This window comes from Pelodiscus sinensis, chromosome 1 (genome assembly GCF_052426305.1).
Source record: "Pelodiscus sinensis isolate ZL-2025 chromosome 1, ASM5242630v1, whole genome shotgun sequence".
In the NCBI taxonomy this organism is placed as follows: Eukaryota; Metazoa; Chordata; order Testudines; family Trionychidae; genus Pelodiscus; species Pelodiscus sinensis.
In genome coordinates this window covers 190,835,879-190,851,621 of record NC_143052.1, presented here as the reverse complement: position 1 = coordinate 190,851,621, position 15,743 = coordinate 190,835,879, and the positions used below count along the sequence as shown (strand labels likewise).

The 15,743-nt window shown below is 48.3% G+C and overlaps 1 protein-coding gene across 1 annotated transcript in view; it reads right to left on the bottom strand.

The window, feature by feature from the left end:
* Positions 1 to 2,636, bottom strand: part of SIM2 (SIM bHLH transcription factor 2) — an 82,949-nt gene extending 80,313 nt beyond the window's left edge. Inside the window, exon 1 of the mRNA XM_006125990.5 lies at positions 2,462 to 2,636. Coding sequence (XP_006126052.2) covers positions 2,462 to 2,636 — 175 coding nt within the window. The remainder of the gene's footprint in view (positions 1 to 2,461) is intronic.
* Positions 2,637 to 15,743: the final 13,107 nt, after the last annotated feature.

Sequence of the window (15,743 nt, the reverse complement as noted above, 5' to 3'; positions counted from 1 at the left end):
CTCCTTAGAAACTGAGATGAATAACAGACTTTTTCATTCTGGAATGCTAATTGTTCCTCCCCTCCCCCATCATCTGTCCAGACAGGCCAAACAAATCACAAAGGGGGCGATTTGGGTTTATTTAACCATCTAGAGAATATTAACCAGCGTTTAATTTCATTTCTCTCAACAGTTTAGTGCTCACACAAAGTGACATATAACAAACGGCCCCACACAATGTATGTCAGCTGGCCACTTCCGCTCAGTGAAAGAAACATCTGAAGTGTGTACTTGTGTCTGGGGGAAGGTGTGCGGTAGGAAGGCGGGGTGTGATATTTTCTGGATTCAGTGTTTGACTTTACAAAAAAATCCGAGGGAAAAATAAGTCTTATGTACATTGCTCGCTCTCCCTGTAAAGGACACTGTGTTTACGGCTCGGTCGAGCAGCTTGGGGTCTGCACAGCAGCGAGAGCCAGTTTCTGATCCCTTTATCGCAGCTGCATTGGCCTGCGTATCCCAAAGGCGCTAGCTAGAGACTCCGAGGAAGGCGCTGCTCAGTGGGGAGTAAGGGACCATAACTACCGCGGACACGGGTCCCTCATTTCCCAGCAGATTTTCAACTGCCCCGAGAAAGGCCGCGTCCTACAGTCCCGGCTCGAGCAAAGCCTCCCTTTGCAAAAAGCCCCACTGGGGATTTGGTCCGAGTTACGGTCCTCCCCGGCCCTTGCACACGCGGGGCCTGATCATTAGCGCCCAAAGATGAAATCTTTAACCTGTAGCTCATTTACAAGAGAGTTTATTAGTCTACTTGCGGAGGCGAATTGTTTTACAGCTCGTTTCGCAGCCGCGTTCCCTGCCAATTAACCCCAGTGTTTAAAGGGGTTGGCGTGGGTGCAAAAGACGCGGGCGAGGCTGGAAGTGCAGAGAGCTCTGCGCTCGGCGTTGAATCCCTGAAGGCAGGTGGACTCTGGGCAGGGTTTGAGGACCATCCGGCTTGGTCAGTGCTGCGTTTTCTGAAACAAATACCCGCCGGGGATCTCTCCCCTCCCAGGACAACGAAAACAATTTCCCATGCAATTAGTAACGGGCTGGGAGAGGGACCTTCTAGCAGATGTCCTCAGCGTTATGTAACTAATTATCTCCTCCTGCTGTCCAATGGACTCCAGGCTGATGCATCCTGCCAGGGGGTTAATCGCGCCGGCCCACCTAAGGCAACTCATTCTATCCATCAGGTCCCGGCGCGCTGCGGCTGCTTGGTTGGGGTTGAGAGCGGCGCCGGGGCTGCTGCAGGCAGCGCGCTGAAGGAGGTGAAATCAAACCAGTCTGAAAGCGGGGCCCGCGTTTTAAAGCTGTTGGGACAAGAGCGGCGCGCTAAGCGCCCGGCAATCGAGCGGACAATGTGTGTGGCAGAGAGGAAACCAAGCCCCAGTAATGGTCTGGGCGTCTCGGTGTTATGGCTAGTGCTCTGCGTGCCAATGTTTAGTCACCCCGTGCCTCCTGGAAAGGGCGGGAGGACGGCTTCAAAATCGCACCTGCCAGTGTATGACTCGTCTATTCTTCCCGCGTGTTTGAAATAGGTTCCTTTGTTGTGGTGTCCGCAGTGTTCCATTTATGGGGATACATCGGCCGGACTCCTAAGAAACTTCTACATCTCCCCCGCCTGCCAGGGAGGTGCGCGGGAATTGGGGCTCTCCTATTTTCCACACGTCCCATGCTTCAGGCTTTCTCACTCTGAAGTGGGAGAGTGAAGATAACGCTAGGGACCAGTTAGTGTTTTAGCCAAAGCTATTCTTGGTCCTAAACCTTCTCAGTGAGGTGCCCGACCAGCTGTGTGTAGGCTGGATCCCCTCCCCCATTCGGCCTCGGTCTGGTCTCTACACTTTGTCCGATAGCGCCCTAAATTAGGAAAATAGCTTTTAAGCAGCACTTGCCTCCCAAGCTAACCGGCCTCACCCCGCCCCCCACCCGGAAAGAAAGAAAACAAAGTCACAGAGCGTACCAAGCACAGATCTTGCTTTGTGTGTAATCAGCTGCCTGGCACCATTTCCCCAAGATCTAAGCAGCCGTGAGTTACAGCTCTGCGTCTTCGCCTCCCTGCTCGGCCGGACTCAGCCTAGCGCAACACCGCCTCCCAGCAGCCCCGCTTCAGACTCCGGGTCTTGATTGTTTACGCTTTAAAACAATGCGGATTCATACGCGTAATCTCGGTGCCAATCGCTCTGCCTAGCACCTTGGGCACAGGTTACAACCGGAAACACCGTTCGCACAGGCGGCCTGGAGCGGGTATGTATAGTGCGGCGGGCGGCTATTTCTAAGCAGTCCCTGCCTTCCAGGGCAGACAGCCACCCTTCCAACTACAGTCCCGGTTCACTCACATCCTCTGGCACCCTTGAAGCATCAGCTAAGACATGTGCCTCCCCCCATGCATAGCCCCGGCCTGCTGCGAAGCAGCAGGTGCCCCCGAAGCCGCCGAGGGATTTACCTTCTGGGAAGACAGCGCGCATTTTCAGGTAGCTGGTGGTGAGGCGGATGATGGAGGCCTTGTCCAGCTGGGAGGTGATGGCTGAAGGCAAAGGCAGCAACTTGGCCAGTTCATAGAACTCTCCATTTTCTTTTTCCCTTCTAGTCTTCGCAGCATTCTTGGACTTTTCCTTCATGGTGGCGGTTGCAAGGCAAGGGGGACGATGACACTGGCATATTAGACCCGATCCTTCCGGATTGCTGCGACCATGGACTTTGACTTGATCGTTAATACTATGCGCCTTTCAGACCCGGAACGCCCCTCCGCACAGAAATTGGGCGAGGAGGGCGCAGGACCTCGGTGCCACAAGCCGCCGCGGGTCTGAAGAACGCAGTTCCGGACCGACTCGGCAGTGCAAATAGTGGGAAGCAGAGGCCACAAAAGATCTACGCGAACCAGGACCGCGGTTACTGCTGGAAATGGTTGGCCTGGTTCACAGAGAGCATATCCCCTTTTTTTCTTTGTTTAGCGAGCGATTCCCTCCATGCAACTCTTCCCCCTCCGAAAATCAAAGCCTTCGAGCCACTGCTCAGCAGGAAATCATTATGCTAGGCAGTCTGCAATTATTAAAAAAAAAAGTTTTGTCTTCTAATGAACTCGTGGTCCCAGAGCCTAAGGTGCAGAGGAAAGCGGGCAAGACAGGCCCGCCATAAAATGAAAGTCACAGCCGGCGAGGAGGGAGCTAGCGGTGGGATAGGCTCTAAAACTACAGGCTTGCTTTTCCTTTATACATTTCCCTCTCAATCAGATCGGGGAGAGCGACCGCTTGTCTTGCAACTAGTGCTGGAGAAATATGCGGTCACCGCACACGTGTGTGTCAGACTGTGTGTATTTTAGACCACTCGTGCAGCACTTGCTTGAAATTCTGCCTAGCCCTAACCCCGTTCACCTTTCATCAGAGATTTGGGGAAGAGTGTCTGCAGCAGCCAGCTGATTCCGCTGCTCCAGCCCGCGCTCTAACTCCGGTTCTCCCGAAAAGTTAAATTCAAGGATCCATTTTCCTTCGGGCCAACGCCACTTCGGTGCTGTCACTCTCCGGACAAGTCCAAGTGCTGGCCAAGGCAATTCGGCAAGAAAGGCTTGATAATATATAGAGAGATTTTATTTGACACGTATTCGAAAAAACAAACAAACCCCAAACTGGTGCGAAGCGAGAGAGCTATTGACACGCGACTCACTAGAGAGGACTCTACCTTACAGGAGCAATAAAGGGTTTTGCTATTTCACCTTCCAATAGCTGACAGCAGCATTCTCCGAGCTCACAACCCAGCAGCGATCAGACACAAATTCCTGCCTCTCCCAAATCCTAACTTCAGCGCTCCCACGCACGGAAACACTAATCTCCGCTGCTTCCTCCGCCTTTTCAGGAACAGCCAGACGCGCTGGGGTGGGACCTTCGGCTAGTTCTTTAGCCAAGGCTGGAGAAAGCGAGCAGCGCCTCGAGTGGGGAGGGGATAAATGTGCCCCGTGACTTGTCCGCCCGAGCAGCGCCTTCGGAAGGACCCAAACACAGAGGCGCAAAGAAAGGACGGCAATTAGCACTTGCAGTGGAAAGGGGGGGGGGGGGACGGGGACGGGAGGGGGAGGAGTTTTTGGCGCAGTCTCCGGCTCAGCGTCCGGATCCCACTCACTCAGCATATTTTACACACCCGCATCTCCAGACACGCAGATGTCTGCGGCGGTCCTGCGTCAAACACAGGCACTGTGGACATATTATAAATAGCGCGGCTGAAAATAAGGGGCGGGGGAGATACGTTCTGCTAATATCCGAGGCTTTGAGCTGCACAACAAGGCGGCAGCCCGGAGAGAAAGTGCTTGAAAGAAGCGGGGGCTGGCTAGAGTCTCATCTCACAGACCATCCAGATCTCCTCTCCTGCCATTGTCCTTGGCACATCGGAGCGATCCGGGTCCACTGAGTGCGCGTGCGCGCTCGTGTGTGTGTGTGTGTGTGTGTGTATACACACACACACACACACGTTTCGTTAGCCAAGTATTTGAAGATTCGCCTGCGCTCGCGCATAGTCAATTGCAAAGGCGGCCCCAGGCTGAGAGATCCCTGCTGGTTGTATAGGACACTCCGGTGAGTGTGGAAAGTGTTTGCCGCTAACAGCTGAGAACCGTGAGCCCCGGCGTGGTTTCAGTGGGCTACAGGATCGGGTGGGAGTGAGCTGTGCTATGGTGCACATACGGCACCGAGAGATCAGTGTCTGACGAGCTTCAGCCAAAGTACTCGGGCCTTTTCTTTCCGGAGTATTAATCCATCGATATTAAATCTGTGTCGGTGGCGATCACACAACCAATAAAGGGGAAATGGACGAGGACTGACTAGCAGCAGCTCCCAGTTTTCTTTCGCTTGAAGAAGGCAAAACAAACCAGGCCAAACAAACAAACAGCAAGAAACAAGGCAAGGGGCGGTTATCAGCCCGAGTGCTACTCTGGACAGTAGTTTAATAATCCCGAATCCCACCACCCTGGCCCTCAGTGCAGTCCCCTGTGTGTAGCCGCGCTCCCGCGGACAGATCCAGATGCGCACAATGTGCACGCCCAGTGTGGGGCAGATACACGCGCACGGGGCCTGGGAGCAGGGGGGTAGGGAGATGATCCCCGCTCGCGGCTGCTTGTGATTTCTCCAGCAGCGACTGCGCCTCCCTCTCCTTTGTTCTGTAGCAAACAGCTGGATGGGAAAAGACAACCCCAGGGTGCTGCTGGGAGGGGAAGCCCTGCCCTTGGCACGCTGCCTTTGTCACCCCCCCCCCGCCAGGGTACCTCACGCCCAGAGGCTCCAGCCTCCCCCCTTCCCTCTCCCGAGAGTCCCCCAAAGTCTGCTGGATTCCTCTCATTTCTCACCCTTTCCCCAACTCGGTAGCTTAAGCCCAGTCCTGTTGATCCCGCGAGGTCACCGCCGGCAGCCCACCCCCGCTACATCCCTGGCGCTCAGGGCCAGGCTCCAAGCACGTTTGCGGGTCCATCTGCCTGCAGGGAACACGGGGCACTGGTACAAAACTGACCCGCCCCGACCATCTCGCAAACTTCTCTGGCGGCTGATCCAACCCGTGTGTGTGTGCAGGTCTGTTACAAGCCCGGCGTACTGCTCCCTTCCAGCGGGATAAGGGTCGCCGGGAAAGTCCCGGGCATGGAAAAGAAAGTGCAGCCCACTGAGCTGGCACAAACCTCAGCTGGCTAGATGCGAGTCCGGCCCTTTGCCCGGGCAGGGCTGTTCCTCGTGGGCCTGAGTGGATTCTCCAGGCCGCTGGCAAGCCCTAAACTTCCAGCCACGGCCACGGCAAGAATTTCCCACCAGCTCGCTGGCCACATGTGTTAGCCTGTATAACGGCCCGCGGGCCCATATGCTGCCCCCTTGCTAACGGGATGCGACCTTTCAGCGCAGCAGGCGCGGGCGCGATAGCGCAGGGAGAGAGGTGTTTGTGGGTATCTGGCTGGCCTTGCCAACTGAAGGCCGGAAGGGCGTTCACGTGCGGTAGGGAGCCCCGAAAGCCTGGTGCTATTGCTGGCGGGGTCACTGGGTAGCCCCGACAGGCGATTTAAGAGGAAAGTACGAGGCACAAGCGCCAGAGAAAGTGGCTGGGGCAGAGGGGAGCTGTGGAAGATTTATTCCAAAGTACAACAGCAAAATTAACAGCCACTAACTCACCCCCAGCGCCAAGTGGGGGGGGGGGGGGGAACGCAGCTTTAAAAAAAAGGCAAACTCCTCGCATTAACAACACGTGGCGAGAAAGCGCTGGCACCTTTCTCCGCGCACAGGGCTTTGCAAGGACGGAGGGACTGGGGAAAGCCAGGCTCAAGTCGCGCGTCTCACCCTCCGTGGTCTGGAAAAAAGGGGGATCTGAAAGGGAAAAGACAGAGGATGTGTGCGCGCCCCCTAAAATATCTGGTCAATTTTCCGTGTCAACTACCCCCAGCTGGTTTCCCTGCAATTTACCTGGACTCTGCTCAGTTTCTGCGGACACTTATCCCCTAGAGCTCACAGATCAGCCAGAGCTACAGCAGCAACGCGCAGATATTTACATAATTTAACCCAATTAACGGTGCTATTGTTATAGCTGCTCCAGCCGCAGTTACAGGCGATCCGGCTTCAGGCAGCTCCAGGCTGTACTGCGAGGGCGACAATTTTGTAGGCTTAGGGATTTATTTGTGTTCCGACTTGAGCTATTAATCGGTGCTTAGGCTCCGCGTGAAACTATATTTCCACAGAAATAGTCAGGATAAATATAATTTAGCAGATCGCATGTTTGCAAACCACAATAATGGTCCTTAAAACTAATCCTGACGCTCCGCATCCCGCTGCAGTGGGTGTTTAAGCTATCACGCTCCTCTTTAATTATCTTATTACACCAGAAAAGCAAATCACCCTTTGCATAGTTGTTTCGGAGAACGCTGTGCTCTTTAATCTCCAATTACCCGACAAGGAAAGTTATATCCCTGGGCAGGGCTTTGCTGGATTCAAAATATATCGCTCCCTTGCTTTTCTAAACTTCGGTAATCAAAGCTCCTCTTTTATGTTCTGCTCCCAACGAGAGCTCCTCACTGACTGATCTTTTTACCAAACACGCGTCTATATCTGTCTCGCCGGGGCTTTTAACAAAGGGGACCCTTGTCACTTTTTCGGGGAGTACATTTCAAATTGTTTCCTGAGATGGTGGAATAAATACCATCCCGAAGGACTTGTTTTCCATCAGCGTTTTGTGCGTTAACATGGAAACTGCAGACATCTCTTAACTTTCTGGCCACTGAAAAGTTCGTGCCTCGTGGAAAAAAAAAGGGGGGGGGGAAGCTGCACAAATCCTCAGACAAAGAAATTGTGCATATAAAATCTCTTTTCTCCCACTACCTATGAAATTGAAAAAGAGCCGTCAGTATAATTTTCTCAACGCACGGACATAATATATCATCCAGCAAATAACCAACCCATTATGGCTATCATCAAAAGAAAAAATATTTGAGCATCTTTGGTTTAATAAAAACATGACCGGACATCCCTTTTTTAATAAACCTTGTTTGGTCTTTGGAGGCTAAAAAGCAAACTGTCCTTGTTCTAATTGCTCCGGCTTCTATAAATGTGTTTTGAAATCCCACGCCAGCTTTTCCCATACACTCTATATTTTATTCAGTAATCATGATCGTGAAAACCGATTCCTATAGCGAGCCATATCAATGGCTGGAAAAGGGTTTTGGATTCAGAGAACTGCAAACTATTCTGAACTGGGGAAGGAACTGTAATTAGATTTGACCTTCACTTTCACGCAGTATGAAGAAAATCAAATCAGTTACACATGTGAATACCTAAGTGTGAGCTTGTTTGTCTTTCCCGGTAATCGATGTCCCAATGTAATAGCAACATATTTTGCACAAATCCTGCACAAACAAGACGACCGTGTTTACAATCGGCGATAAAAGTTCTTTCAAGCCGCGTTAAATTAGAAAAATGTCACTGAAATTTCCCCCTACAAACCTGGACCTCTCAGATGATTCCCTCTCTTTCAATCCCGCCATCATTTTTTTATGCATTATATAAGATAAATTTAGTCAAAGCTGGTCGCATTAGAGGGTAGGGGGTAAAGGGAACATTTTAGGGGAAAATATCAAAGACAAGATAGACGTATTTAAAAGTCACGTAGAGGGGAATTGCATGCTGTATCAGATAAGACAACATGTTTCACTGTTTCTATTTTCCTGCGGGATATTTTTGATGCAAATGAAAAATACTTTTCCCTAAAGCGGCTACGATAACTGATTATTCCAATCAACCTTTGGATAGCAAAAGGAAAGCGACCGTGCAGTAAATTGCATCAAATAATCTTGGATGGGAGAAGGTTCTTTTAATCAGACGTTTGAAATATAATCTCCAATTAGATTAAATTTAAAATAAATGTACATCTCTGAAATCGTGTCCCAAACTGACCAAGTCAGATCCTTAATATACTTGTCTCCTAAAGACCGTTTGGTAAATAACTCCCAATAAACTTGGGACGCTGTTACAAAAATCTTCCCCTCTGGTGTTTTTCCTCGATCTCCTTTATTAAGAAATTCCACACATGGGCTTCGACGATAAAATAAATACAAACTCGAGAAAGGAGGCGTAGTTCTTGACTTTGATTTGCACCATTCTTTGGCCGTCCGAAGAGCCCGTTTTAAGGTAACCCGTTGGCTTTTCTTTTCAATGAAAATGCTGTGATTTTTTTGCTATTGTGTAGTTTGCGCAGAATTTCATCTTTCAACAGCCCACACTTACATTCACTCCGAATCAATTACTACCTCCCCGTCGGCGCGCGGAGCGGGCCAGGAATCAGCAGAAAGCAAAAGGCTCGAATCTCTGGACTGAGTCCCAGGGGAAATTGTTTACACGTGTCACTAACTCGAGACTCCTGCTTTAGAAGGAGACTGTAGAGTTGGGCGCGAACGTGGGTCGGTTTGGGCGGGTTGGGGAGGGAGGGGCCACGCGCCAGGGCTTGCTGCTGTTTTGCCCTCGATATTGCTTAGCCCAGGGAATGGCCAAGCGAGTCCTACATTAGCGAACGGCCCGGTCCCCTGGCCGCGCTGGGTTCCCCTGGGCTCTCGGCGCCAGGAGCGCTGCGATGTAACTTCGCGCCGAAATGGACGCGGTGTGGCCGCGCCACCACGCACCGCTGGAGAGAGGCCCGCGGCCCCGCCCTGCTGCCCGGCGGGAGCGTGACCGAGAGGCTGCTGCCAGGGACCCCTCCCCTGGGGCTTGTTCTCCCCCCGGCCACGTGGGCGCAAAGGCAACTCTGCCCCCATCCGTGGCGCGACTGCGGCTGCAGCGGAAGGGGGGTTTACACGGGCAGCTCCAGAGTTCTCCTCACTGCCACGCCGCTTTCCGGAGCACGAGGCTGGGGCTGGCTCCCCGCCCGGGTGCGGCTGACGCCTGGTCGCACAGCCCGGCGCATTGCTCCCGGCTGGCCCCATCCATCACCTCCTGGCTGAAGAAATCAAAGGGTTCCCTAAGGCCGTCAGCCCCGCCGCTAGTTCCCTCCTGCCCCGGGCCAGGCCGGGCGGGGTGCTGCGTGGGCAGCCCTGGGTAACGCCCTGGTGCGTGGGTGGCAGTGGGGACCAGCTTACCTCAGGGAACAGACCCCAACTTAATTCAGCGTGGTGGGGCTTGATCAGAGGCACTGCAACTGGGAGAGGGGCGGGGGATTTGCTGCAGCACCCCTTGACTTGACGTGGTTTCCATCACACACAGGGTTTCCAGGTGAGTTCAAGAGCTCTCAGGACCCCCACTGTACCCACTGGTGCAGCGCCCATAGACTTGATCCATATTCGACCAAAAATCTAAAGGACTCATTTGAGTAAATGAGGCTGTAGCTTACAGACCCCCTCTATTCTCATCAGCACAGCAGTAAGAGAATCAGAATGCTAGAACTGGAAGGGACCTGGAGAGATCATCAAGTTCAGGCTGCTGCCCTCATGGCAGGACCAAGCACTGATCATCCAGGATAGATGTCTATTCAACCTGCTCTTAAATACCTCCAGAGATGGAGGTTCCCTTTAGGTCCCCTTGCTGTAGGCTCCTTTGCAAGAAGGCGGATATAAACTACAGAGTGATGCTATCTATTCACAGTGCAGAAGTCAGGGCAAGGTGTGGAGCTGTCTTCAACACACATTAACTGCCCTTGGCCCTGTAAAGGTGGTACCCTGCAGGCTTGAGTTTTGTCAGATTTATTTGGAGGTCCGGAAATCGGTGTGCCTAAACATTGATCTGGTAAAGCTTTCCATGAGGAAGAATGGGGATTTCTTTAGTCTTCGAGATCAACAAGAGACAAAAAAGACGCAAGACAGAGGAGAGAAGGCGTCTCAACATCTGGCTGTTTTAATATAGCACAAATAGCAACGTCTAGCACACTGATGCAGTTATTAAAGATGTGTATAACTTAGAATAACAAGAGAAGCCTCCTATATCTGGAGGCAAACTTCAATCTAAAAGGAGGAACAGTCAGTTAAGCTGTATGGTCCATTCCCCTTTTCTCCTTTCTGCAACACCGCAGAAACAAAATGATCAAAGCTAGGGATATCACTCATTGTGTGAAGAGGCCCAAATTATAATATTAAATATAGTCCAGTGTCTACATTTAGGACTACAGACTATCCTCAGTCCAGGTTAGAATTCCTGCTGGGTAGTGATGGTGCTGAGCATTTTTGAAACTCTGGCCAGTGGAGGCTAAATTGGAGCCGGGCTCTTGAAATGAGGTATGACAGATCTGCCCATGCTTTATGAAGTGGACTTATGGACACAAATATGCCTAACTCAAAGATGTTTGGGACAAATTGTTTTATGTAACCTATCAATCTTAATGGTTTAATCTGCTGGGTCTATATATCTTATTTTTGTGTATGCATCATTCTTGTGTGTAAAGTTAGATATATGGCGTATGGAATGGTTTATGGTTTTTAAATGTGCAAATGAAAGCCATCAAGGGCGTGCCCAGTGCTGGGTCGTCTCAACATGTGGGCAAACATATGTAAATACCCTCTTTTGTACTTACGTCTCAGAAGTGGTTGGTCTTAGGAAGTCACGTGTCCACCCTAACTGTTAGGGGCCGACCAAATAATTGTCCATGGAAAGACGGTATCTATAAAACAATAGGAAGCCAGGAGTTTCTTTGTCTTTAGCTAATGTGGCACACCCAGTAGGATAACTAAAGACCCCAGGGAAAAGGGGACTTCCCTGGTTTTGGTGGCTTAGCTGTAATAAGAACAATTTTAGGGCGAGTTTGTAATAAGTTTGTACAGAGGTTTTAGTTTTAGAATTAGCTAAGTGTTTTCTGTTATTTTAAATTTGTAACCTACTTTGCTCTTCCTGTTCTCACTTATAACCACTTAAATCCTACTGCTTGTACTTAATAAAATCACTTTTATTTACTATCAAGCCCAGTGCAAATAATTGTTACCTGGGGGAGCAATCAGTATGTACACCCTCCTTTCATTGTTAAAGGGGACTTACCTAAAGAATTCATTTGGGATTCTGATCTTATTTGGGGAGTGGTATCCCAGGAAGCTGAGCCCCAAAATGCATTTTCCTTGGGCCTGAAGAGTTTCAGTGTCTGTACTGCTCCTCTCCGAGGGGGAGAAGGATGGGGCAGTGATCTCAGCTCAGTGCCTTGGCTGGAGGAAACCAGGGAACTGGCCCACCAGGACAGGGTAGCGAGAAGTCCCAGAGAGCAGGAAGGCAAGTGGCAGTGGCCTTGTCAGCACCCCAAGTACCCTCACGGAGTCTTCTATGACTGCACCTCCTCACATAGAACCTTTAGATCCTGCAGAATCTGAATATGCCACATGGTCTCCATAAATCAAGCCAGCAGGCTGGGTATTTGACACCCCTGATTTTAAACAATGGTATTTCTAATATGTCAGTCAGCACAGTTTCTAGATACCAAAGGTAAAAGCTAAGGACTTGTATTAATTTTGAACTTAGAGGACCTTGCCCTTTACCTCTGCACATACTTTAAAGAGTGGTTTTGGAATTAGAGTATATAACTAGTCTGGAGGGAGGGGGAGAATGGTACAATCAGTGAAAATTGTGCTGTGTGGAATGGAGTACAATAGGGGTACGTCTACACAGCAGCGATATTTCGGAATAATGGATATTATTCCTAAATAACTGATGTTATTCCTAAATAACATAGTGTGCGTCTACTACACTACAAACCTTTGTATTGAAATAATGTCGAGCTGGAGGACTTTTTATTCCGACTCATGGTAACTCCTCGCATTTCATGAGGAGTAAGGGAAGTCAAAGGAAGCGTGTTTTTCCTTCAACTTCCTGCTGTGTAGAGAGCGCCAAAAGGAATTAAGCTATTTCTACTTCAGCTACGCAATTGATATAGCTGAAGTTGTGTAGTTTAATTCGACTTTAGCTCGGCTGTGTACATGTACCCTAGGAGAGCCTAATCAACATAACTTTCAATTGCAATTAAACAATGATGGAGGAGTTTCAGAGTAAGGCCCCAATTCCACCAAGGTTTATGCATGTGCCTAACTGTTTACACTGAGAGGAATCCTACTGAAAACAACACGACTACTCTCAATCCATAACATTAAGCATGGTTTAAGGGTGCCAGTTACTAATTTTTCTAATTATAAACTGAATCCTTAAAGCCTCTGGGGACTGGGGAAGAACAGTTCTTTAGAGTTAGACATGATGCACGTTACTAACATAGGTCTGTGGTGTTCAGCTTACACAATGACTGGCATATTGGAAATACTGTGGAGCTTCTCAAGTGAGCTCAGTTAATCAGATTTTTTAATAGTTGCAGGGTTAGACCCTCGCATGGTAGCAGGGTGTCAGCATTGGTATTTGCTCAAGAACTAGGGCCAGGTCCTGCAATCTCTTAACTAATACTCGCTAGTGCCAATAGCTACTGCTCTCAGGGGAACAAAAATAACCCTCCATCTACTAATAAGTACAGATTCCTTGGGTTCTGTTTGGAACCAACAGAATTGCCACTTGAATCATGATCTCATTTTGACATTCAGCTGGTTGCCTCTGTGATTGAGGACCATTAGGTGAGCATGGGCTGTGAGATCAACCTTCTGCATAGTGTGCTCCTTGAACCCATTGCTGAAAAGAAGGTACATAACACTAATTGACAAAAAATTCAAAATTTATGATGAATAATTTCCAAAAAGTGTTACATTGATGTTGTCAGAATTATGAGATTAAGCCCTTGAACCTGTAACTCCATACAGTATGTAAAAATCAAGCACATGTGCAAATCTTTGCATGATTGAGACGCAAGATTGCACTGAATCATTTTCAGCTCTTTCGCTGAACCTGTATTATCATTACTGGCTGACTTTTGCAGGATGCACGGATCACCATTGGTAACTGAAGACAAAATTATTTGCAGTGGGCATAAATCTGGAAATAGTCATCTGGGATGTGGGTTGCATTTCTGCCCAGGAACAGAGGGAAGGAGAAATCAGTGTTCTCTCTCTCATTGCACATGTGGCATTTTTAGTATTTGTTAAAGGCTACTTAAGGTAATTGACTAGAAAATCCCTGCTGTTAAAAAAAAATAAAGGGGACCTTTTTTAGAACTAATCAATTTATTTATATTTCTGCACTGAGTGTGATCTACATGTTATTGCACTGGAAGAGCTGTCAGTGTTGATGGATTAATGCAAATGGATGACATTTACAAAAAAAGTATGTGTAAGTTATATACACACTGACTGCTGATGTTTGTGGGACAAAATCCATCAGTTGATTTTCTTTTTAATTTTCAGTTTCTGAAGAAAAATACGGTTATTTTGGTCTGGCCAACTTGATTGTTTCATTTGGGCCTGGTATTTGATGAATTTTCTGAAAGTATTGCAAAAAAGGGGCAATTAATATTAATTATCATTAGCAAACATTTGTCTCTGCTGATATAGGCTGCAAAGCAGTATTTCTTTAAGCTACAGTAGATAGTTTAAAAGGTGAAAGTCTTCCCTGGGAACATGAGAAGCAATATATCAACCACAGGGAGGAAATATCCATGCTGCAGAAATAGGAAAAACCTAGTTTGAAAAGCACACACTAGAGTATTTTTGTTTCATTTGTCTGAAATCCTCTGAACATTATGAAAGTGTTTTCTTAGCTCTGTTCGCTGACTGGAGCTAGTGCTCAGTGACCCTCAGCTTGTATGAATAGTGTGACTAATCTAGTGGGAATGAATAATGAACCTTTAAGGAATATAGGATTTGATGCAAACTCTTTTTGGGGGTGTGGTATTTTTGGCTGCTTAGCATTAGATATATTATAAAATGGTTGTCATAGGAACTTTGGTAATACTTTAAGGTAACATTTATAAATACTTTATTCATGATTTAGAAATGATTAATATAACTTGCTGTTTCTACATGGATGTATGTTTTACCATTTTGCAAGCACATTCATAAATAATTGTATGTATTCCAGTTTACAGATATATGTTTAAAGGTTGCTAAAATATCCTGACTAAATTTTTTTAAATCTGACTTCTGAGTATTTCATAGCATATCCTATAACAACTAACTTGTAATACATCCCTCACCTCCTCACAAGGACTGATTGATACAGTATTTAATCAAAGAACTAGGTGTTTCTGGGGCATAACTATCTTGGGTTAGTAGGGGAAGTACAGGCTCTAGTGAAGTTGCCTCACAAGTCTAGATCCATATATTGGAATCAGACCTGCACCACTTGATCCCTGCAGCCACATGAGACCCATATGCCCATAAGGAACCCCCACTGGCTTCACAATGACTCTACATAGGCACAACAGTATTGCCAATTCTGTACACTGTATCGGGGGGTGGGGGGGATTTTGATAGCCTACTAACATGCCTGGACCCCTCCCTACAGCTGGAATACCATTTGTTATGTTCATTGCTGAAAGCAAGTACAAAGGCCATTTCTGAAACCTTAGCACAACTAACAAACCAAGAGAGGAGGGGGAAGTGAGTGACCATGAGGACTAAATATGACCCTGTGTCTTCCTGCCAAATATGATAAGGGTTTGCCAGATGGAAAGGCTGGCAATAGTTAAATATGGCCGTGTGAAATATAACCAGTGAACTGATAGAAAACCACAAACTGCAAGCTGAAAATGCCACACAACTTCCTCTTCAGCAGTTTTGTTTAAAAAAATGAACAAGTTATATAATACAATAATATAAAAAGAAATCTGAGCTTGATAGACACCTCTCAAGATCCCCTTTAGACAGAAGGCTGGCCACTTTTGGCCTAGAAAGTCATTTGACTGCCTCAAGATCTTGGCTAAATCTGAATCTAGGGTTAATTTGGGGTGCTCTGCCAGGCCTGGATTTTGGGCTCTGCGCATTCAGGGCCCTGCGCTGCCCAGCTCCCAGCTCCACCCACCGGGCCGGGAGCCACACGGTTCAGCATGCTGTCTTGGGCCCTGCACACTTTTTGGCTGGGCCTGTGCTCTGCTACTCTGTAGGGGATGTGTGTAAAAGCTGGACACTGAATAAAGTAGAACCATGATACTCCAATTGAGGCTTTAGAGCTGTAAGTGACTCTATAATGGTCTCCCCTGCATCTCTTTGCAGCATGACAGGAACACTGGAACAGGACAATAAACACTGAATAAAACTAAACCCCGAATATGATGGAAACCACTTGAAGGCAGGGAGTGCAGAAACACTTCCACCATCTTGCCTACCAGCACCTATTGCACATGATATTAAAACACTGTATAATTTAGTTATTAAATCAAGGAGGATT